Genomic DNA, 23,295 nt, shown 5'->3' with positions numbered 1-23,295 from the left:
TCTGTGCCAGTGTATTTATCCCTCTGTTTCCTGTCTCTCTGTGCCAGTGTATTTATCCCTCTGTTTCCTGTCTCTCTGTGCCAGTGTATTTATCCCTGTGTTTCCTGTCTCTCTGTGCCACTGTATTTATCCCTGTGTTTCCTGTCTCTTTGTGCCAGTTCGTCTTGTATGTTTCCAAGTCAAGCAGCGGTTTTCCCGTTCTCCTGCTTTTTGCATTCTCCTTTTTCTAGTCCTCCCTGTTTTGACCCTTGCCTGTTCTGGACTCTGTACCCGCCTGTCTGACCATTGTGCCTGCCCTGACCTCGAGCCTGCCTGACCATTGTGCCTGCCCTGACCTCGAGCCTGTTCTGGACTCTGTACCCGCCTGCCTGACCATTGTGCCTGCCCTGACCTCGAGCCTGCCTGACCATTGTGCCTGCCCTGACCTCGAGCCTGTCTGGACTCTGTACCCGCCTGCCTGACCATTGTGCCTGCCCTGACCTCGAGCCTGTCTGACCATTGTGCCTGCCCTGACCTCGATCCTGTCTGGACTCTGTACCCACCTGCCTGACCATTGTGCCTGCCCTGACCTCGAGCCTGTCTGGACTCTGTACCCGCCTGCCTGACCATTGTGCCTGCCCTGACCTCGATCCTGTCTGGACTCTGTACCCGCCTGCCTGACCATTGTGCCTGCCCTGACCTCGATCCTGTCTGGACTCTGTACCCGCCTGCCTGACCATTGTGCCTGCCCTGACCTCGAGCCTGCCTGACCATTGTGCCTGCCCTGACCTCGAGCCTGCCTGACCTGACCTCGAGCCTGCCTGACCATTGTGCCTGCCCTGACCTCGAGCCTGTCTGGACTCTGTACCCGCCTGCCTGACCATTGTGCCTGCGAGCCTGTTTGGACTCTGATCTGGTTTTGACCTTTTGCCTGTCCTCGACCATTCTCTTGCCTACCCCTTTGGATTAATAAACATTGTAAGACTCCAACCATCTGCCCTCTGTGTCTGCATTTGGGTCTCGCCTTGGTGACTCGATATCAACAAATTTCTTGTTGACAAACTATAGTTTTGGCAAGTCAGTTAGGACAGTCATTTTTCCAACAATTGTTTACAGACAGACTATTTCACTTATAATTCACTGTATCACAATTCTAGGGGGTCAGAAGATTACATACACTAAGTTGACTGTGCCTTTGAACAGTTTGGAAAATTCCAGAAAATGATGTCATGGCTTTCGAAGCTTCTGATAGGCTAATTAACATAATTTGAGTCAATTGGTGGTGTACCTGTGGATGTATTTCAAGGTCTACCTTCAAACTCAGTGCCTCTTTGCTTGACATCATGGCAAAATCAAAAGAAATAAGCCAAGACCGCAGAAAAAAAAAAATGGCAGACCACCACAAGAGCAATTTCCAAATGCCTGAAGGCACCACGTTCATCTGTACAAACAATAGTACGTACGCAAGTATTAACACCATGGGACCATGCAGCCATCATACCGCGTTATGTCTACTAGAGATGAACGTACTTTGGTGCGAAAAGTGCAAATCAATCCCAGAACAACAGCAAAAGACCTTGTGAAGATGCTGGAGGAAACAGGTACAAAAGTATCTATATCCACAGTAAATCGAGTCCTATATCGACATAACCTGAAAGGCTGCTCAGCGAGGAAGAAGCCACTGCTCCAAAACCGCCATAAAAAAGCCAGACGACGGTTTGCAACTGCACATGGGGAAGAAGATCGTACATTTTGGAGAAATGTCCTCTGGTCTGATGAAACAAAAATAGAACTGTTTGGCCATAATGACCATTGTTATGTTTGGAGGAAAAAGGGGGAGGCTTGCAAGCCGAAGAACACCATTCCAACCGTGAAGCATGGGGGTGGCAGCATCATGTTGTGGGGGTGCTTTGCTGCAGGAGGGGCTGGTGCACTTCACAAAATAGATGGCATCATGAGGGAAGAAAATGATGTGGATATTTTGAAGCAACATCTCAAGACATCAGTCAGGAAGTTAAAGCTTGGTCGCAAATGGGTCTTCCAAATGGACAATGACCCCAAGCATACTTCCAAAGTTGAGGCAACATGGCTTAAGGACAACAAAGTCAAGGTATTGGAGTGGCCATCACAAAGCCCTGACCTCAATCCTATAGAAAATGTGTGGGCAGAACTGAAAAAGCGTGTGCGAGCAAGGAGGCCTACAAACCTGACTCAGTTACACCAGCTCTGTCAGGAGGAATGGGCCAAAATTCACCCAAATTATTGTGGGAAGCTGGTGGAAGGCTACCCCAAACGTTTGACCCAAGTTAAACAATTTAAAGGCAATGCTACCAAATACTAATTGAGTGTATGTAAACTTCTGACCCACTGGGAATGTGATGAAAGAAATAAAAGCTGAAATAAATAATAATTATAATAATAATTATATTATTCTGATATTTCACATTCTTCAAATAAAGTGGTGATCCTAACTGACCTAAGACAGGATTTTTTTTACTAGGATTAAATGTCAGGAATTGTGAAAAACTGAGTTTAAATGTATCTGGCTACGGTGCATGTAAACTTCCCACTTCAACTGTATGTACTATCGCTGCATACAGATGCTGCTCTAGATACATGGACATTGTCTGCAGCCAGTCCTGTACCTCTGTCCCATCATAATGACCTCCTTCTCCTTGGTCATCTCCTGCTCTTTCTGCAGCATGCTGTGTTCCCTCTCGGCAGCCTCCAGGTGTGCCCTGCGCCCCTCCACCTGCCTCCTCACCTCCCTCTTCTCCTCCTCCAGGGAGCGACAGCGGGCCTCCGTCATCTTCTGCAGAGCCGCCACCTCAGACAGCTGCTCGTCTAGGGCCGCCTTACTTTTCTCAACCTCCCTGGCCACCACAGAGGAAGACATACATGACACCAGGCTGGTAGACTGTAGGCTTAACCCAGCGAGCAAAACAGCCTGCAAAGACGTCATTCCAGACAGTTTTGACAGAGACATTGGTCTGTAGGGTTAGCCGTTTACTCTTGGTAGGTGCCCCAAAAAACTGTGGACTGGTTCAAGGTTTACGTTGGGAGTCTCCCTTCCATGACTCATGAACATGGCCTTACTTCCTGCTTTGATAGCTACAGAGTTAGTTATGAAGGTTATGTATAGCACATCACCAATACATGAATTCATAGCCAGCCACATCTTACGTACATCTTTTTCCTGTTGATCCTCTCAATCTCCTTCCCCAACTGGCCAGGCACAGGCAGAAGCTGGGCCAACTCAGCCTGGTGACAAAAGACAACACGCCGTAGAGAAGGACATTATAGGAAGACTAATGAGCTCTTCTACTTCAATGGTTTTAGATAATGCCCTTCTCTATGTTGTTTTAAACACAAGACTGACCCTCTACCACTCTCTAACACCCCTCTACCACCCCTCTACCACTCTCTGCCCTCCCTCTGCCTTCCCTCTGCCCTCCCTCTGCCCTCACTCTGCCCTCCCTCTGCCTCCCTCTACCCTCCCTCTGCCCTCACTCTGCCCTCACTCTGCCTCCCTCTGCCCTCCCTCTACCACCCCCTGCCCACCCTCTGCCTCCCTCTGCCACCCCCTGCCCTCCCTCTGCCCACCCTCTACCACCCCCTGCCCTCCCCCTGCCCTCCCTCTACCACCCCCTGCCCTCCCTCTGCCTCCCTCTACCACCCCCTGCCCTCCCTCTGCCCTCCCTCTACCACCCCCTGCCCACCCTCTGCCTCCCTCTACCACCCTCTGCCCTCCCTCTGCCTCCCTATGCCCTCCCTCTACCCTCCCTCTACCCTCACTCTGCCCTCCCTATGCCCTCCCTATGCCCTCCCTCTGCCCTCTCCAACCTGTCACCTGGTTGTTTACTATGCTGTCCTTCTTGTGGTCCAGTTCTCTCTGCTCCCTGGTCATCAGTTTGTGTCTGGCCTCCATGTCCTCCAACAGGCTGTGTATCTCCTGTCTCCTCTGAGACACCTCCTTCCTCAGCTCCTCACTGCTGTCCTTCAGGGCCTTCGCACGCTTCTCCAGCTCCTGAGGACACACCAGGAGCAATGGCTTGTGGGACATACAAAATACATCAACATTGACACAAATACACATTCATGCAAGTGCAAATCATGGACACACACACAGTACTGTGCCAGCTATTTGAAGGGGATATCAAAGGTAATAGCTGGGTCGTGACTTTCCTGGGAGTCTGATTATATACATCCATGTGATTATAGTGTAGCTGTACTGGGTGTTAAAATGTAACTACTATTTAACTGTAACCAAACCAACTGTAATAACAAGTTCATTAATGTCTAATATCATTAGATCAATGATCGGGCCTCTCTTAGTGGTAGACACAGAACCATGTATGGTACCACAACCCAGTGACAACGAGGAGACTGAACCGTCAAGAAGCCAGCCTCATCAATCAAGCATTTGGACAAGGATGCCTCGCAGCAAAGACACCGTCTGTTTCTCTGTCCTCTCACTGTGTGTGTCATTTCTCTGCTTCTAAATGAGGGATCATGCTGTGGTGTATGATGGGACAGATCATGTGAATGACTATCAACGGGAGATAAATCTGTGACTGTTGCACTGAGATACTTACAACTGGTTTGGGTTGAGACTCATACTCTTTCTCCAGGCAAAGCTTCTCTTCTGTGAGACTGTAAACAGACACGGCATCATTTACAGCACGTGTCAGACTCCTTCCACGGAGGGCCGAGTGTCTGCAGGCTTTCACTCTTCACTTGTGTTTGACAGATGAATTAAGGTCACTAATGACTAAGGAACTCCCCTTTACCTGGTTGTCTAGGTCTTAATTGAAAAGGAAAACCTAAAACCCACAGACACTAGGACCTCCGTGGAACGATGTCGACACCCCTAATTTAGAGGAAGGAACAAGAGGAAGGAACTTGAACATAAATTCTCAGAAATACAGAGAAGATGAAAAAGGGACCAACGTTGACGCCAAGCTTAAGAAACAAGTGGCTGTGCAATATGCTCAAGTAACCTTGCCTCGGCCTCGGCTCAACCCCCTGACACAGTGGTGGAGGACAGACGACCAGGGTTCTACTGTAACTCAGTTGATAAAAACAGGCAGGGAAATATAGTAGCCATAATGTAGCCATACTGAAAATATGTATTGCTTTCAGAAAAGTGTTGGTCAAATTCTGAGCGTTTCTTGGCAACATCTGAGTGAAACAGTGGTTAGTCAGTGGTTGTTACTATGTGAAAGGTTCAACTGAGTTCAACTGTTGACAGGGTTCAGGTATTTAAGTCCAGCGGTAGATGTTAAATTCCTGACACTTCTAAAATATCCTCAGGGAGAAATTGCTGGGTGGATAGACAGCCCTCCAGGCTACTTGCACAGCACTTGTGTTGCTTCCTGGTCATCTGTAAATACTGCATTTGAAGCTAAAATGACTGACAGTTGAATTCCTGTTTATCTGTCTGGCTTGTGATCAAGGGCTTAACATTGCACATCTGAAGACATATCGTCCCAGTGAGCATCTGTCTGTCGTATGGAGGGTAGTTCACCAGAGGAAGAGAGGAGGCTGCCAAACGAACTGTCAGAGCTATACGCATCCACAAGATAATATACAACAAGAGACAGCCGAGTTCATTACAACATCTAGTCAGAATGCAATGTAAGCAATGGTTTTCATTTAGCCTCATATTTCAATTACTGCTGTAGGCCTTCTCATCTTAACAATAGGAACAACATTTACCCACAGATAGGAAGGTCATATCTTCAGGAATAATGTGAATATCATTTACCCACAGATAGGAAGGTCATATCTTCAGGAATAATGTGAATATCATTTACCCACAGATAGGAAGGTCATATCTTCAGGAATAATGTGAATATCATTTACCCACAGATAGGAAGGTCATATCTTCAGGAATAATGTGAATAGAATTTACCCACAGATAGGAAGGTCATATCTTCAGGAACAATGTGTTCTAGGCCCCATCCCTGGTGAATCATAGTGTACGTCTCAAATGGTACCCTAATCTCTATGTAGTGCACTACTTTTGACCAGAGCCCTATGGTCCCTGGTCTAATGTAGTGCATTATATAGAGAATAGGGTGCCATTTGGGACAGCCATAGCCGTAGTCCTTGCTGATTAAATGACTGATGAAGAGACCTTTCCTTTCATGTTCTCTTTCTTGTTTTTTACACAAACATGTTTCATCAGTTGCTAAGCAATGTTCCAATGGCCTCTCCGTGGCCTTTCTAACTGTGTGTGTTGTGCAGAGAGAGGACAGCGGCGTTCTTTTCCGCGCTGTGTTTCGGAGGCGTGCTTAACCTTTCGGACACAAGGACAGGAGTGTTGTTGAGAACAAGTGGAGAAGACTAGTGACACAGCTGGCTAGAGCCAGAGGCACACCTAATAATAATGAATCATTTGGTGGGTTATATTTGTCCTGTTTCATTATACGCGTGTGTGAAATGGAAATGTGTTTATTGCATATCCCCCTGAGACACCCTCAGAGACTGAGGTCACAGCCAGGGTCAGCCATTATCAACAGCAACCTTGGAGCAATTAGGGTTAAGTGCCTTGTCAAGGGCACAATGGCAGATTTTTCACTTTGTCGCTAAGGGATTGGAACTAGTGACCTTTCAGTTACTGGCCCAACGATCTTACCCCTACACTACATGCCGCACATACCACTTCCAGGACCGACTGGACTAAAATGGCTCAAGAGCTGGGCATAACCTTAACCTCAGACAGAGACAGACACAGACACAGACAGATAGACACACAGATAGATAGACACACAGACACACAGACAGATAGACACACAGAGAGATAGACACACAGACACACAGACAGATAGACACACAGACAGATAAACACACAGACACACAGACAGATAGACACAAAGACAGATAGACACACAGACACACAGACAGATAGACACACAGACAGATAGACACACAGACACACACACACACACACACACACACACACACACACACACACACACACACACACACACACACACACACACAGACACACACACACACACACAGACACACACACACAGAGACACACACACACACACACACACAGACAGACAGACAGACAGACAATCTCTCTACGCTAGGCTCTAGTCAGTGTGTGTGTCCTCACCACTCTAGCTGGTAGTTCATCTGGTAGTCCCTCTCCTCTGCCTGTCGCAGGTCGTTGTGGAACTTGAGGAGCTGCTGTCTCATACGGCTGACCTCTGTCTCCGGCCCCTCAGGGAACTGCTCAGCCGTCTCCAGATCTCTCTGCTGGCGCTCCAGCTCTGCTCTGAACTGCTTGGCCTCCTGCAGCAGCCGGATCTCTGACTGCTGAGAGCTGGGGTGTGGAGATGGGAGTCACAGACAGACACAGACAGATCTCTGACTGCTGAGAGCTGGGGTGGGGTGATGGGAGTCACAGACAGACACAGACAGATCTCTGACTGCTGAGAGCTGGGGTGGGGAGATGGGAGTCACAGACAGACACAGACAGATCTCTGACTGCTGAGAGCTGGGGTGGGGTGATGGGAGTCACAGACAGACACAGACAGATCTCTGACTGCTGAGAGCTGGGGTGGGGAGATGGGAGTCACAGACAGACACAGACAGATCTCTGACTGCTGAGAGCTGGGGTGGGGTGATGGGAGTCACAGACAGATCTCTGACTGCTGAGAGCTGGGGTGTGGAGATGGGAGTCACAGACAGACACAGACAGATCTCTGACTGCTGAGAGCTGAGGTGGGGAGATGGGAGTCACAGACAGATATCTGACTGCTGAGAGCTGGGGTGGGAAGATGGGAGTCACAGACAGATATCTGACTGCTGAGAGCTGGGGTGGGGAGATGGGAGTCACAGACAGACACAGACAGATCTCTGACTGCTGAGAGCTGGGGTGGGGAGATGGGAGTCACAGACAGACACAGACAGATCTCTGACTGCTGAGAGCTGGGGTGTGGAGATGGGAGTCACAGACACAGACAGATCTCTGACTGCTGAGAGCTGGGGTGGGGAGATGGGAGTCACAGACAGACACAGACAGATCTCTGACTGCTGAGAGCTGGGGTGGGGAGATGGGAGTCACAGACAGACACAGACAGATCTCTGACTGCTGAGAGCTGGGGTGTGGAGATGGGAGTCACAGACACAGACAGATCTCTGACTGCTGAGAGCTGGGGTGGGGAGATGGGAGTCACAGACAGACACAGACAGATCTCTGACTGCTGAGAGCTGGGGTGGGGAGATGGGAGTCACAGACAGACACAGACAGATCTCTGACTGCTAAGAGCTGGGGTGTGGAGATGGGAGTCACAGACAGACACAGACAGATCTCTGACTGCTGAGAGCTGGGGTGGGGTGATGGGAGTCACAGACAGACACAGGTACTTATGGGTCATATGACAGGGCAGAGATGTGGTCAGCTGGCTCAGCTCATCACCCTCAGGTAGGAGGGGAATCACACAGGTCCTAGTGGCACACAGACACAGATGCTGGTAGGGACCAGCCTCTGTCACAGACTTTCACATCAACTGGGCGTCCAAGGGTAGTTATACACTGAGTCTACAAAACAATAAGAACACCTTCCCAATATTGAGTTTCAGCCTCTTTTGCCCTCAGAACAGCCTCAATGTGTCGGGCGTGGACTCTACAAGGGGTCTAAAGAGTTCCACAGGGAGGCTGGCTCATGTTGACTCCAATGCTTCCTACAGTTGTGTCAAATTGGCTGGATGTCCTTTGGGTGGTGGACCATTCTTGATACACACAGGAAACTGTTGAAAAACCCAGTAGCGTTGCAGTTCTTAACACAAACAGGTCCTCCTGGTACCTACTACCAGACCCTGTTCAAAGGCACTTATTTTGTCTTACCCACACAGACACAATCCATGTCTCAACTGTCTCAAGGCTTAACACTCCTTCTTTTAACTGTCACCTCCCCTCCATCTACACTGATTGAAGTGGATTTAACAGGTAACATCAATGAGGGATCATATCTTTCACCTGAATTCACCTGTTCAGTCTGTCATGGAAACAATATCATGTTCATAATGTTTTTTATACTCAGGGTATACAGGTACTGATGGGTCATGTTAAACAGGTACTGATGGGTCATGTTAAACATGTACTGATGGGTCATGTTAAACATGTACTGATGGGTCATGTTAAACAGGTACTGATGGGTCATGTTAAACAGGTACTGATGGGTCATTTTAAACTGGTACTGATGGGTCATTTTAAACAGGTACTGATGGGTCATTTTAAACAGGTACTGATGGGTCATGTTAAACAGGTACTGATGGGTCATTTTAAACAGGTACTGATGGGTCATGTTAAACAGGTACTGATGGGTCAAGTTAAACAGGTACTGATGGGTCATTTTAAACAGGTACTGATGGGTCATTTTAAACAGGTACTGATGGGTCATGTTAAACATGTACTGATGGGTCATGTTAAACATGTACTGATGGGTCATGTTAAACAGGTACTGATGGGTCATTTTAAACAGGTACTGATGGGTCATTTTAAACAGGTACTGATGGGTCATGTTAAACAGGTACTGATGGGTCATTTTAAACAGGTACTGATGGGTCATGTTAAACAGGTACTGATGGGTCATTTTAAACAGGTACTGATGGGTCATGTTAAACAGGTACTGATGGGTCAAGTTAAACAGGTACTGATGGGTCATTTTAAACAGGTACTGATGGGTCATTTTAAACAGGTACTGATGGGTCATGTTAAACAGGTACTGATGGGTAATTTTAAACAGGTAATGATGGGTCATTTTAAACAGGTACTGATGGGTCATTTTAAACAGGTCAATGGGTCAATAATATGGCACAGGTCCAGTCCAGTCCTCATACAGAGTGGCTTGTGTTATCCATGTAAACATGTAAGGAGCGTCTATGGACAGGGAGAGATGAGATCACTTACCTTTTCAAGGTGTCATGGAGCAGGCTGAAACTGGCTTTGAGCTTCGCTGCTTTGGTCCCGCTGATCTTCCCAGTAGAGAACAGCTACGAGAGAACAAAATCCTTCTTTCAATAATCATCTGCCTAAAGCCGTGGACCAGAATCAGCATCTGGGAAGCCATCCATGTCTCTCCATCTGACCACAGAGCGATTAGCTCTCCTTGCACATGTCAAATAAAAGCTCAACGACACAGATTAGATGGTTCCAGTGGATGTAAACAGGTCTGTTGTTTACACACACACCCAACCCCCCCCCACCTCTCTAGTGTTTATCACCGTGCCAACGCTACAGAACATCTGTGTTTGCTTCAACTACAAAGGAACAAAAACAGAACTCCACATCCCTAAACGCAATTCAGTTGCTATTCAGCGAGAAAACTCTTTATCCAGCTGATCTTCACAGAGCCAGGCTGATGTTCACAGAGCCAGGCTGATGTTCACAGAGCCAGGCTGATGTTCACAGAGCCAGGCTGATGTTCACAGAGCCAGGCTGATCTTCACAGAGCCAGGCTGATCTTCACAGAGCCAGGCTGATCTTCACAGAGCCAGGCTGATCTTCACAGAGCCAGGCTGATCTTCACAGAGCCAGGCTGATGTTCACAGAGCCAGGCTGATCTTCACAGAGCCAGGCTGATCTTCACAGAGCCAGGCTGATTTTCACAGAGCCAGGCTGATGTTCACAGAGCCAGGCTGATCTTCACAGAGCCAGGCTGATCTTCACAGAGCCAGGCTGATCTTCACAGAGCCAGGCTGTGATGGTTGGAATGATGAAAGACACATCAAACAGCCAACACATGTGTGCATCACTGATGTTTTAGGTGATTGTCTTAGATCAGAGTGAACTACCACACTGTGAAACGTTATAATGACTTCCTCTCACCGGGGAGCTACAGCTGGCAGAAAACAACTGATACCTTTGGATGCATCTCATTAGAGTTCATCAGAGTGCTGCAGGTTTACTGGAAAACCCCATGTCTTAAAAGGAACATGGAGAATAACGAAGGTATAGAATAATGTATTGTTGATCTGGGGCTGGTTGCACACAGTCATACAGGTGTAGAGACACACATAGGACTACAGGTGTAGAGACACACATAGGACTACAGGTATAGAGACACACATAGGACTACAGGTGTAGAGACACACATAGGACTACAGGTATAGAGACACACATAGGACTACAGGTATAGAGACACACATAGGACTACAGGTATAGAGACACACATAGGACTACAGGTGTAGAGACACACATAGGACTACAGGTGTAGAGACACACATAGGACTACAGGTATAGAGACACACATAGGACTACAGGTGTAGAGACACACATAGGACTACAGGTATAGAGACACACATAGGACTACAGGTGTAGAGACACACATAGGACTACAGGTGTAGAGACACACATAGGACTACAGGTATAGAGACACACATAGGACTACAGGTGTAGAGACACACATAGGACTACAGGTATAGAGACACACATAGGACTACAGGTATAGAGACACACATAGGACTACAGGTGTAGAGACACACATAGGACTACAGGTGTAGAGACACACATAGGACTACAGGTGTAGAGACACACATAGGACTACAGGTATAGAGACACACATAGGACTACAGGTATAGAGACACACATAGGACTACAGGTATAGAGACACACATAGGACTACAGGTATAGAGACACACATAGGACTACAGGTATAGAGACACACATAGGACTACAGGTATAGAGACACACATAGGACTACAGGTATAGAGACACACATAGGACTACAGGTATAGAGACACACATAGGACTACAGGTATAGAGACACACATAGGACTACAGGTGTAGAGACACACATAGGACTACAGGTGTAGAGACACACATAGGACTACAGGTGTAGAGACACACATAGGACTACAGGTGTAGAGACACACATAGGACTACAGGTGTAGAGACACACATAGGACTACAGGTGTAGAGACACACATAGGACTACAGGTGTAGAGACACACATAGGACTACAGGTGTAGAGACACACATAGGGAAAAAAAATGTAAAAAAATAAAGACAGTTTCTCGTTCAGTGGCTGGGAGCCACTTAAAGGAATGGATAGTCGAAGAGTTTCAATTCACAACAACAACAAAAACAGTTACCACATCAGTTATATAGAGTTCCAGGCACTTACAATGTTCATAAGGATGAGTCATGGACAGTAAACTATTCCATAGATATGGTAGGAATAACAATAACAGTTACTTTATTCGTAAAGTCAAGTTCTTTTCCTGCAGGTGAGGAGGACTCGTTAATGTGTAGCCCGTCTGGCTCAGAGGGACAATACTTCCTGATCACAAGATGGCTGACGTTGACCCATGACCGCCACCACACAGAGCCCTGTGGCACTGCCAGTTTCAGCCTGCTACAGGATTTGAGCTGTTCTGTTTATCTTTCAGGGCTCTACAGTCATCTCACCTTTGACCCAAAACTAAGGTGTATAACGTGAGTTTCAATAGAGGGTTTGAATTGCAAATATTGCATCACTTTCAATATGACTAATCCTGAAGGAAACACCTTACTGTGGAGTAATATAGTGTGAATGACTTCCAGCCTGTGAAGAGCTATAGCCCACTTTACAGGAATCCCACAACCCACCACAAAGGCCATCAGTAGGAAAAGTGAACAACTCCTCGTGGCAGAGAGAAGATGCTCCGTATACAAATGAGCCTTTCTCAGACATTAGAGTTGTGGTGATGTCATATTCATACATTGAATCTAAAACTGTCATGGCAACGAGACCAGAGTTAAGAAGGAAAGAGACACATTGGTGTTGATCCACAGCAACACTGAGATTGGAGTTTGGAGATGAAACAAGTGCACTGTAGGACCATAGCCTTTCTCTCTGTTCAGGTGATTCTAGTATCAACCCTCTAAGACCCTCAAACCGACCACTTCTACCACTTCATAAAGGGCTTAGTGTCCTAGTTCAGGATAAATATCCAAGAACACAAAACAGCAAAACAACAAGAGGGGGAAAACCTACAGGAGAGAATCTTAATTCCATTGTACTGACTCACTTCCATTGTACTGACTCAGGAGAGAATCTTAATTCCTTTGTACTGACTCAGGAGAGAATGTTAATTCCATTGTACTGACTCACTTGTCTGTTCAGGGAAATGGGCTGATTTCTAAAGGACTGCAGCTCAGTCAGAACTCTGCCTTCCTACTCTCTCTTTAAATGGTTGACTTTGCTGCTGGTATGGAGTGGTGGAATTACGCAACACAGCCCCTCCCACCCCTCCCTCCCTCTCTCCCCTGATATTAATGACACAACTATCTCAGGCAGGAGGCAGTCTCCTGCGCTCACTCTCCTGCAGGCTGCTCTCTCACGCTGCTCTCGCTCTCTCGTGACTGCGTAGCTGAGAAACACACACTCACTCACTCACTCACTCACACGCACGCACACACACTCAGTCAAAACACACACCATGAGGCTGTTCGTGCTGTGTGTTGTGGCCTCCACCACTCTTCTGCTGGCAGTCCCATGGAGCTCCGCAGCAGAGCCAGGAGACAGAGCCCAGAGATGGGATAAGGTCCAGGATAAGGCTGCTACAGGAGAGGTTTCAGGGGGCTGCCCTGTGAGGATGAAGCCTTCTGGCCAGTGTGGAGAAGAGGACGACTGCCCCTACCAGATCACCCTGCCTCCATTGACCATCCAGCTGCCCAAGCAGTTCAGGATGCTGGAGAAGACCATGAAGGAGCTGCAGAGCCTGAAGGAGACGGTGAACCGGCTGAAGAGGGACTGTCAGGAGTGCCGGCAGCAGGCTGACCAGAGCCTGCAGAGGGACAGCGGGGAGGCAGCAGGGGGTCCCGGTACGGGACCAGGGTTTCTGGAAATACAGTCTAGCACCAGTAAGGAGGAACGAGGAGACGGGGGAACCAACACAGGGCCTGATGGGGATGGCATTGGCACCGGTTCTGGTACTGGCAAAGGCACCGTCTCTACCGGCGGTTCTGTGTTTGAGATGCAGGTGAAGATGAACAAGATGTCCAACAGCCTGCGTAACGCACGGGGACAGATCACGGCTCTGCAGGGCCGTCTAGAGGAACTAAGCCTGATCAACATGAGGAACGTGGAGGCCATCGTGGACAGCAAGGTGGAGAACATCACTGGAGTGATCAACAAGCTCAGTAACAACTGTAACCACCAGTGTGCCGTCCAGCCCTCTCCTCAGTGTACGTCTATTTACTCTCTTTCATTAACCAAATAGGTTCTTGACAATTTGACAGGAAAATTCTGTATAACCTTTAAGTGATTTCCAAAACGCTCTGTTATTACTAAACTATCATTTTTTGTAAAGTGCAGAACTCCCCTCAGTGTAAGTGTTATTGACAATAGCCCCCCTGTAAAGTGCAGAACTCCCCTCAGTGTAAGTGTTATTGACAATAGCCCCCCTGTAAAGTGCAGAACTCCCCTCAGTGTAAGTGTTATTGACAATAGCCCCCCTGTAAAGTGCAGAACTCCCCTCAGTGTAAGTGTTATTGACAATAGCCCCCCTGTAAAGTGCAGAACTCCCCTCAGTGTAAGTGTTATTGACAATAGCCCCCCTGTAAAGTGCAGAACTCCCCTCAGTGTAAGTGTTATTGACAATAGCCCCCCTGTAAAGTGCAGAACTCCCCTCAGTGTAAGTGTTATTGACAATAGCCCCCCTGTAAAGTGCAGAACTCCCCTCAGTGTAAGTGTTATTGACAATAGCCCCCCTGTAAAGTGCAGAACTCCCCTCAGTGTAAGTGTTATTGACAATAGCCCCCCTGTTCTCTTATAGAAGCTCCTCTAGTCTCTTGTTATTGCTAACCTATTGTTCTCCTCTAAGCATCAGCCAGAGAGTCTTATTATAAAACCAGGCTTTCATGCACTGCATGCAGTAGTGTACAGTATGCCAGCCCTCTGTACTGAGTGTGAGTACTCTGCTGTATCAAAAGGAGAATTGCAGGTTTAACTCCAGATCATCACCCTTTATTTATGCATGGTCCTAAACTAACACTGCTACTGTACAAGGGAATTACATTGTTTCCTCACACTTTATCTTTCAAAACTCATTGGGATAATCTGAGTGTGAGATATTCTGATAATCTGAGTGTGGGATAATCTGATATTCTGATATTCTGATATTTTGAGTGTGTGTTACACAGTGTTAACGTGCGGTCATTTCAGTGTGAACATTGGGACAGTGTTAACGTGCGGTCATTTCAGTGTGAACATTGGGACAGTGTTAACGTGCGGTCATTTCAGTGTGAACATTGGGACAGTGTTAACGTGCGGTCATTTCAGTGTGAACATTGGGACAGTGTTAACGTGCGGTCATTTCAGTGTGAACATTGGGACAGTGTTAACGTGCGGTCATTTCAGTGTGAACATTGGGACAGTGTTAACGTGCGGTCATTTCAGTGTGAACATTAGGACAGTGTTAACGTGCGGTCATTTCAGTGTGAACATTGGGACAGTGTTAACATGCGGTCATTTCAGTGTGAACATTGGGACAGTGTTAACGTGCGGTCATTTCAGTGTGAACATTGTGACAGTGTTAACGTGAGGTCATTTCAGTGTGAACATTGGGACAGTGTTAACATGCGGTCATGGTGTAAACAGCTACCTCCTTTATTACACTTGCCAACAAGATGATGCAATGTGTTGCATTCCGACAGTTGGTCATGGTGAGATCAGAACACTATGTAGAAGTACTTGTCTTAGATTAATCTGTCATGTTTCGTATAAGAGCTCTGCAAATGACTCTGGATAGCTTGACAAGATAATGTCAGAAGTGATTCATGTAAAGATTATGGAGAAACAGGCAATATAAAGTGTTTCCAGTAAGAGTGGGGAGCATCCAGTATCAAAGTGCAGTAGTGCTTGTGTTCTGTTGTTGACACAGCCTTCTTTCTACTTGATATGGGAAACTCTCTGTCGGCTCAACGACAACAGAACGTCAGCAGTCAGACATCTCACAATCTCAGCTCTGTAACAGATCATTAAGCCCTAATTCAGAGTTAAACTAAACAGTGTGCTTCCTATCTCTGATTGGATTTGAAGGTGTTCGCGGACATACATCGAGGGAGTCTACCTTTGGATCATTTAACTGAATCATGTTCTCGATTCATTTATAAAGACTTTTAAGCTTCATCTAATGTCCCAAGCCTTTTTCTGTAGGAATGAAAGGAACTGTTTGCCTGTAATGTGAGAATGCACAAGCTTTTCACTGGGACCATGTTACTTCCAGATGAGGGTTTTATGTCTCTGCATACTTCCTTGATAATACAGCTGCTCTTCTGTTGCTGTCAATCCCCTTTATCAGTCTGCATGGCTGTCTGTCCATCTGTCTGACGGACTGTTATATTTGGGTCAGTCACAGCCTGGCGCCCATATTCTGAGAACCACTAATACTATCACATATGGGCAGACTTTGATAGGAGTACTACCCACAGGGGGAGATACGGAGACACACACACTCACACACACGCACAAACAGCCTGCTCTTCTGTGCTCTGCTCTGTCCTCTTCTGTTCTCTGCTCAAGTCCTCTCTCATGCTTCCTAGGCTCCTATCCTGAGCAGTCGACTGGCGTCACTTTCCAAAACTCAGGGTCTCTAAGCTCCAGAAGTGTCTGTCAGGATGCATTATCATCACACACACAGAGTGGGGACTGGCAGGCTCTCCAGCAGGTTAATCCCATGTGACACGTTCCCACGTTTTGACAAGGCTGTCCTCCCCTTATATGAACACAGTGACGGCCGTGGCTCAACTCACTCAGTCAGCTCTGGAAGTCAGGAACATTCTGGGGCTGGAAGTCAGGAACATTCCATGCAATGGCCTGCTGGGTTGTGAGAGTTTTGTGCTTTGAGGGAAACAGTGTTTTCTTTACTCCTCGGACACTGACCGTTGCCTCTCTCTCTCTCCCCCTGCCCTGTCTCTCTGTCTCTCTCTCTCTCTCCATCCCCCTGCCCTGTCTCTCTCTGTCTCTCTCCCTCCCCCTGCCCTGTCTCTCTGTCTCTCTCTCTCTCTCACAACAGTCATCATCGCTCCCAAGGACTGCTCTGACTACAACATGCTAAAGGAGAGGAGGAACGGAGTCTACCAGGTCACGCCAGACCCCAAGAACGGCACGTTCCAGGTCTACTGCGACATGGAGTCGTTCGGCGGCGGCTGGACCCTGGTGCAGCAGCGCCTCAATGGCACCGTCAGCTTCAACCGCTCCTGGGCTGAGTACAAGGTTAATAAACCCATTTGACAAAACTCTGTGACAGACCGTGGTCAGTAACATTCCATGTAATGGCCTTCTGCCCTGTGAGAATCAGGGAAAACATGAGGATGTGTCACAAATGTCACCCTATTCCCTATATAGTGCACTACCTTTGATCAGGCACTATGTAGGGAATAGGGTGCCATTTGGGACAGATTTGACTCCTCTGACACAGACCTTTACCTTTTTCTCTCTCTCTCCCCTGCCCTTGCCCTCTCTCTCTCTGTCTGTCTGTCTGTCTGTCTGTCTGTCTGTCTGTCTGTCTGTCTCTCTCTCTCTCTCTCTCTCTCTCTCCCCCTGCCCTTGCCCTCTCTCTCTCTCTCTCTCTCTGTCTCTCTCTCTCTAGACGGGATTTGGTGACCCCCGGGGAGAGTTCTGGTTGGGCAACGACCGCATCCACCTCCTGACCAAGGCCAAGGACATGGTTCTGCGCATCGAACTGGAGGACTTCCAAGGGGTGCGGGAGTATGCCAAGTTCGACCAGTTCTACGTGGCCAACGAGTTCCTGAGGTATCGCCTCTCCATCAGCGGGTACAGTGGCACGGCCGGCAACGCGCTGCACATGAACAAGCACTTCAACCACGACCAGAAGTTCTTCACCACGCCAGACAGGGACAACGACATGTACCCGTCAGGGAACTGCGGCGCGTACTACAGCTCTGGGTGGTGGTTTGACGCCTGCATGTCAGCCAATCTCAATGGGAAATACTACCACAAGAGATACAAGGGCGTGAGGAACGGCATCTTCTGGGGAACATGGCACAACATGTCTAGTGAAGCATACCCCACCAACTACAGGCAGGCCTTCAAGACGGTCAAAATGATGATACGGCCGAAGAACTACGCTCCGTAAAGGAGAACGGAAACAACCGGAAACATCAGAAATACTTTTTTCTTCTTGACTTTCTGCTTCTTTGACCTTTCTGCCTCCCACTGTCAAGTTTAACCACACGGTTCAGAGACAGTCTGAGACACCTGGGTTCCCGGGAATAAAACAGCAATGAAATCTTCAAAAGGTTGGAAAAGTCTCCACCGAAGACAAACGTATGATATCACAGTCATAGGAAATGTCTGGCTATCGGTCAAACAACATACTATGGACCATGTGCCACTGAACTAACAACAGCAACAAAATGGAGTCAGATATGTTTGCTTTCTGCAGAATAATTACATTGGTTGACTGCAGGCACCGCAACTGTTTCCAGACATCTGTAATTCCATTGTCTGTATAATACTGCCACCTAGCGTTATGTCATTGCATTGCATCCTCATCTAGACAGGCTAAGCAGCATGGAAACTAAAGGCCGCAAGTTCAAGGAGGAAATGTACAGTATTTATTTTTGAAAGTATGATAGCTTTTGTATAACTAATATATGGACTGTATGTTCATGCAGTACACAGTGATTGCCTAAGATGAGTAGCCCAAAAAGTATTGTATTGGGGTTGAGAAGTTGACCACAGAGAAGTTTAAAACTAAAACATGGAGTATTTCGACTTGTATGAAAAGGTTTAAAGTGTAGGTATATTTGAATAGAATAATTGATTATGTAGCTTGATGTATAGAACTGTATGTACACTAGACGTTTTTCGTTCACCTTCTATTGTCCTATTCAAAAAAGTATTTACTTTTTATATAAAAACATGAATAAACTTTTTACAGATTTGCACTGAGTACTGAATGTTTTGTTATCCATATCCCACATGAAACACAGCAGGCAAATAGCCCTGACCCGGCCTATATCTGTCAACCATCAGCAGGCAAATAGACCTGACCCGGCCTATATCTGTCAACCATCAGCAGGCAAATAGCCCTGACCCGGCCTATATCTGTCAACCATCAGCAGGCAAATAGACCTGACCCGGCCTATATCTGTCAACCATCAGCAGGCAAATAGCCCTGACCCAGCCTATATCTGTCAACCATCAGCAGGCAAATAGCCCTGACCCAGCCTATATCTGTCAACCATCAGCAGGCAAATAGACCTGACCCAGCCTATATCTGTCAACCATCAGCAGGCAAATAGCCCTGACCCGGCCTATATCTGTCAACCATCAGCAGGCAAATAGACCTGACCCAGCCTATATCTGTCAACCATCAGCAGGCAAATAGACCTGACCCAGCCTATATCTGTCAACCATCAGCAGGCAAATAGACCTGACCTATACAATACACAATACAATATATAATACAATATATAATACAATACATAATACAATACATATTACAATATATAATACAATACAATACATAATACAATACACAATACATAATACAATACATAATACAATACATAATACAATATATAATACAATACAATATATAATACAATACACAATACATAATACAATACATAATACAATATATAATACAATACGTATTACAATATATAATACAATACACAATACAATATATAATACAATACATAATACAATACATAATACAATACATAATACAATATATAATACAATATATAATACAATACACAATACATAATACAATATATAATACAATACATAATACAATACATAATACATAATACAATACACAATACAATACATAATACAATATATAATACAATACATAATACAATACAATACACAATACAATACATAATACAATACATAATACAATATATAATACAATACATAATACAATACATCATACAATATATAATACAATACATAATACAATACACAATACATAATACAATATATAATACAATACATAATACAATACATAATACAAAATATAATACAATATATAATACAATACATAATACAATATATAATACAATATATAATACAATACAATACACAATACAATATATAATACAATACATAATACAATATATAATACAATACAATACACAATACAATATATAATACAATATATAATACAATACATAATACAATATATAATACAATACATAATACAATATATAATACAATACATAATACAATATATAATACAATACATAATACAATACATAATACAATACATAATACAATACATAATACAATATATAATACAATACATAATACAATATATAATACAATACATAATACAATACATAATACAATATATAATACAATACATAATACAATACAATATATAATACAATACATAATACAATATATAATACAATACATAATACAATACATAATACAATATATAATACAATACATAATACAATACAATATATAATACAATACATAATACAATATATAATACAATACATAATACAATGCATAATACACTACATATTACAATGCAAAATGCATCAAAATATCAGTGTTTCTTCACAGTCCGTGTCATGCCGTAAAGTGTTATCTGGGGAGGCAGAGAGTTCCATGTAGTCATGGCTCTATTTAATATTGTGTGTTTCTCAGCCTCTGTTCTGGACCTGGGGACTGTGAAGAGACCTCTGGTTTCAACTGGTCATGGTGACAGAGTTCTAGCAACTATGGTGGATGAATAACTAGGTCAGCCCAGTAGGGGTCAGCTCGGCTCGGTTTGTCTCAGTAGTGTGAAAAGAGTATGTGTTACCTGGTCTAAGCACTGGAAGGCTGGACTGACAGAGACGTGAGTGGGGCCCAGGGCCAGGCTCTCCTCCTGTAGGGCAGCATCAGGAGCCAGGGCTGATAAAGGAGTAGTCTCCTCCTCACCTCCTCCACTGGGTGGGTTGGTCTGCTCCCCAGCTTGGCTCATAGTGGCCCTGTCACACACACACGCAGACAGACAGACACGCACGCAGACAGACACGCAGACGCACGCAGGCAGAGACAGCAGACAGACACGCATGACAGACAGACAGACAGTCAGACAGAGACAGCAGACAGACAGAGACAGCAGACAGACAGAGACAGCAGACAGCCAGAGACAGCCGACAGACAGAGACAGCAGACAGACAGAGACAGCAGACAGACAGAGACAGCAGACAGACAGAGACAGCAGACAGCCAGAGACAGCCGACATACAGAGACAGCAGACAGACGGAGACAGCAGACAGACAGAGACAGCAGGGAGAAGATAGCAGACAGACAGCCAGAGACAGCAGACAGACAGGATTAGTCAGCATTTTCATGATCTTCTAAAGAAGAAGAGCACTAGACAATTTCGTAACTACTAGTCATTTACAAGATTATTTTACATTTATTGGCTTTTGTGAGGATTCTGTGTTATGCACTATAGACCGTTACCATATATGTGATTGAATATTATCTGCTGTTGGCTTATGTGGATGTATGTGTTATGCAACATAGCTGACTTGAGACATTGTTAACAGTTTCAGGGCCATGGGCCTTTCTCATGATGGAAAAATACCGAATAACATGAAGACAGCACATTCAGAACGTAGTGTTGCGAGAACAAACAGTCTTTTGTTAGATAACAGGAGCCAGGTGTGAGATAACTGGATCGAGCATGGGCGCATAGATACTCTACACAACTACAACGACTGACCGCTGAAGCGTCTAGGGGGCTGGGACCAGCTCGGGCGACCAACAATCAACGATAGGCTGAGTGAGTTTAAACCACACCCAGTCTCTACTCTGACAGGCCGGCTCGGAAGCAGGAACTACTGTCATCAGGGTATATTATAATATCTTTGTCAGGAACAAGTCAGTTCTCTGTTTGCCCTGCGAGGTGGGACAGAGAGCCTGTATATACGAAAATTGCATTTACCACTTATTGCTTAGCTAATAAAAAGTACATAGTATACAATCGATGACTCAGCGTCATACTTATCCTGATACCAGATTCAATTGACGCAACCCTTAACACTTTGCAAAGTATTTACAGGAATATACAAAATCATAGCCTTGTGTATTCTATCCACTCTACATTACACTGATGAAAGACAGACTGCTGCAGCCCTCATAGCCTCCAGCTCCAGTCTTTGACCTAGAATGTGTCCCAAATGGCACCCTATTCCCTATAGTGTAGTACATTTGATCAGGCCCCATATGGGACGCATTGGTCCTGGTCAAACGTAGTCCACTATAGGGAATAGGATGCCATTTGGGACACAACCCAGTGTTCTGGAACCTACAGAACATACTAAACCCAGCTGCTTTGCTGGACCCCTCTAAACCATGGCTGCTGGCCCAGTGGGCCTCTTACAGTAAGTCAAGTCACTATCCTCTCTTATTTCCCACTGAGCACAGGTGTCAGTCAGTTCAATGTCTAGTTTGATTAACATTTGGTTGAGTGTCAACTAACGTGAATCAACACATTTTTGCCGAATTGTTAGGCCTTAGAAGTATACAATCAATACTGGTAGAAAGGCTATTGAACCCGTTTCAACTGGAGACTAGGCCTGTGTTCAGGGCTCCAAATGAACCTTTTCCACTCCTAACTCATTTTTCATAGACGCGCATCGCTGTTTGTGTTCATTTGCATGTGTTCTATCTGTGACATACCGTTACCAGCTAGAGGGCATTGGATTTAGATGATACGAATGAATCATTTTAGCTAAACAGAACCGAAAAATTCGCTTCCTACTCAAAACTGCTATAGGTTAACTACTAGTTACAACTATTTGACCAGGCTCGTGTAAACTAACTGGGGAAAGAAGAAATACCTATAGGTAGCTGACGTTAACTGTTACAATTACACTCTGTTATTCTTACCTGTAACAGTCCCTTTATTCACCTGTGACTCCAAGTTTGTCAAAATAATGATCCAGCATTATGCCATAAAAGTTAGCTCTGGGAAGTAGAGCTATTTGTAAATGTTGTTGGTAGCTAGCTAGCTAAACAACAAAATGCTTCAGTAAATCTCAGCCTCTCTGTTTTGTTGAATGCCTTGAAAACGTTGCCATAACAACGATATCCCAACATCCTTTTCAGCAAGACTGAAAAAACAGTTTTTAAACTTTTAAAAACAGCAAAGAGGCAATAAGACACGTTAAATACGAGCTATATTTGAATTATTGAATTAAAACAGTGCACGCACTGTGTTTATTCTAGTCGATTAGAAAAATGTATTGATCATATTGAATCGCATGCTTGCAGGCGCAAACAGACAGCTAAATTCCAGCAGAGGGCGCCAAGGATTCATTATC

At 45.5% G+C, this 23,295-nt stretch overlaps 2 protein-coding genes across 2 annotated transcripts in view; one reads left to right on the top strand and one right to left on the bottom strand.

Annotated features, from left to right (window-relative positions):
* The window catches only part of LOC109882871 (coiled-coil domain-containing protein 146), a 51,616-nt gene extending 28,593 nt beyond the window's left edge, over positions 1-23,023 (bottom strand). The window contains exons 1-8 of the mRNA XM_031815502.1: positions 22,862-23,023; positions 20,778-20,946; positions 9,910-9,992; positions 7,109-7,318; positions 4,575-4,632; positions 3,830-4,006; positions 3,167-3,240; positions 2,625-2,852 (exon numbers count right to left, since the gene is read on the bottom strand). Coding sequence (XP_031671362.1) covers positions 2,625-2,852; positions 3,167-3,240; positions 3,830-4,006; positions 4,575-4,632; positions 7,109-7,318; positions 9,910-9,992; positions 20,778-20,939 — 992 coding nt within the window. The 5' untranslated portion in view covers positions 20,940-20,946; positions 22,862-23,023. The remainder of the gene's footprint in view (positions 1-2,624; positions 2,853-3,166; positions 3,241-3,829; positions 4,007-4,574; positions 4,633-7,108; positions 7,319-9,909; positions 9,993-20,777; positions 20,947-22,861) is intronic.
* LOC116360598 (fibroleukin-like) lies at positions 13,257-18,894 on the top strand. The gene is made up of 3 exons (XM_031815512.1): positions 13,257-14,169; positions 17,001-17,200; positions 17,577-18,894. The coding sequence occupies exons 1-3, from the start codon at positions 13,422-13,424 to the stop codon at positions 18,081-18,083; spliced, it is 1,455 nt and encodes a 484-aa protein (XP_031671372.1). The 5' UTR covers positions 13,257-13,421; the 3' UTR covers positions 18,084-18,894.
* Positions 23,024-23,295: the final 272 nt, after the last annotated feature.

This window comes from Oncorhynchus kisutch, unplaced genomic scaffold, assembly GCF_002021735.2.
Source record: "Oncorhynchus kisutch isolate 150728-3 unplaced genomic scaffold, Okis_V2 Okis09a-Okis19a_hom, whole genome shotgun sequence".
In the NCBI taxonomy this organism is placed as follows: Eukaryota; Metazoa; Chordata; class Actinopteri; order Salmoniformes; family Salmonidae; genus Oncorhynchus; species Oncorhynchus kisutch.
The sequence above is the reverse complement of the archived record's forward strand: the minus strand, read 5'-3'. Positions and strand labels throughout refer to the sequence as shown.

Coding starts and splice junctions, on each gene's coding strand:
- LOC116360598 (XM_031815512.1), top strand. CDS start 13,422: ATGAGGCTGTTCGTGCTGTGTGTTGTGGCCTCCACCACTCTTCTGCTG. Junction 14,170..17,000: donor CGTCCAGCCCTCTCCTCAGT/GTACGTCTATTT, acceptor CTCTCACAACAG/TCATCATCGCTCCCAAGGAC. Junction 17,201..17,576: donor GCTCCTGGGCTGAGTACAAG/GTTAATAAACCC, acceptor CTCTCTCTCTAG/ACGGGATTTGGTGACCCCCG.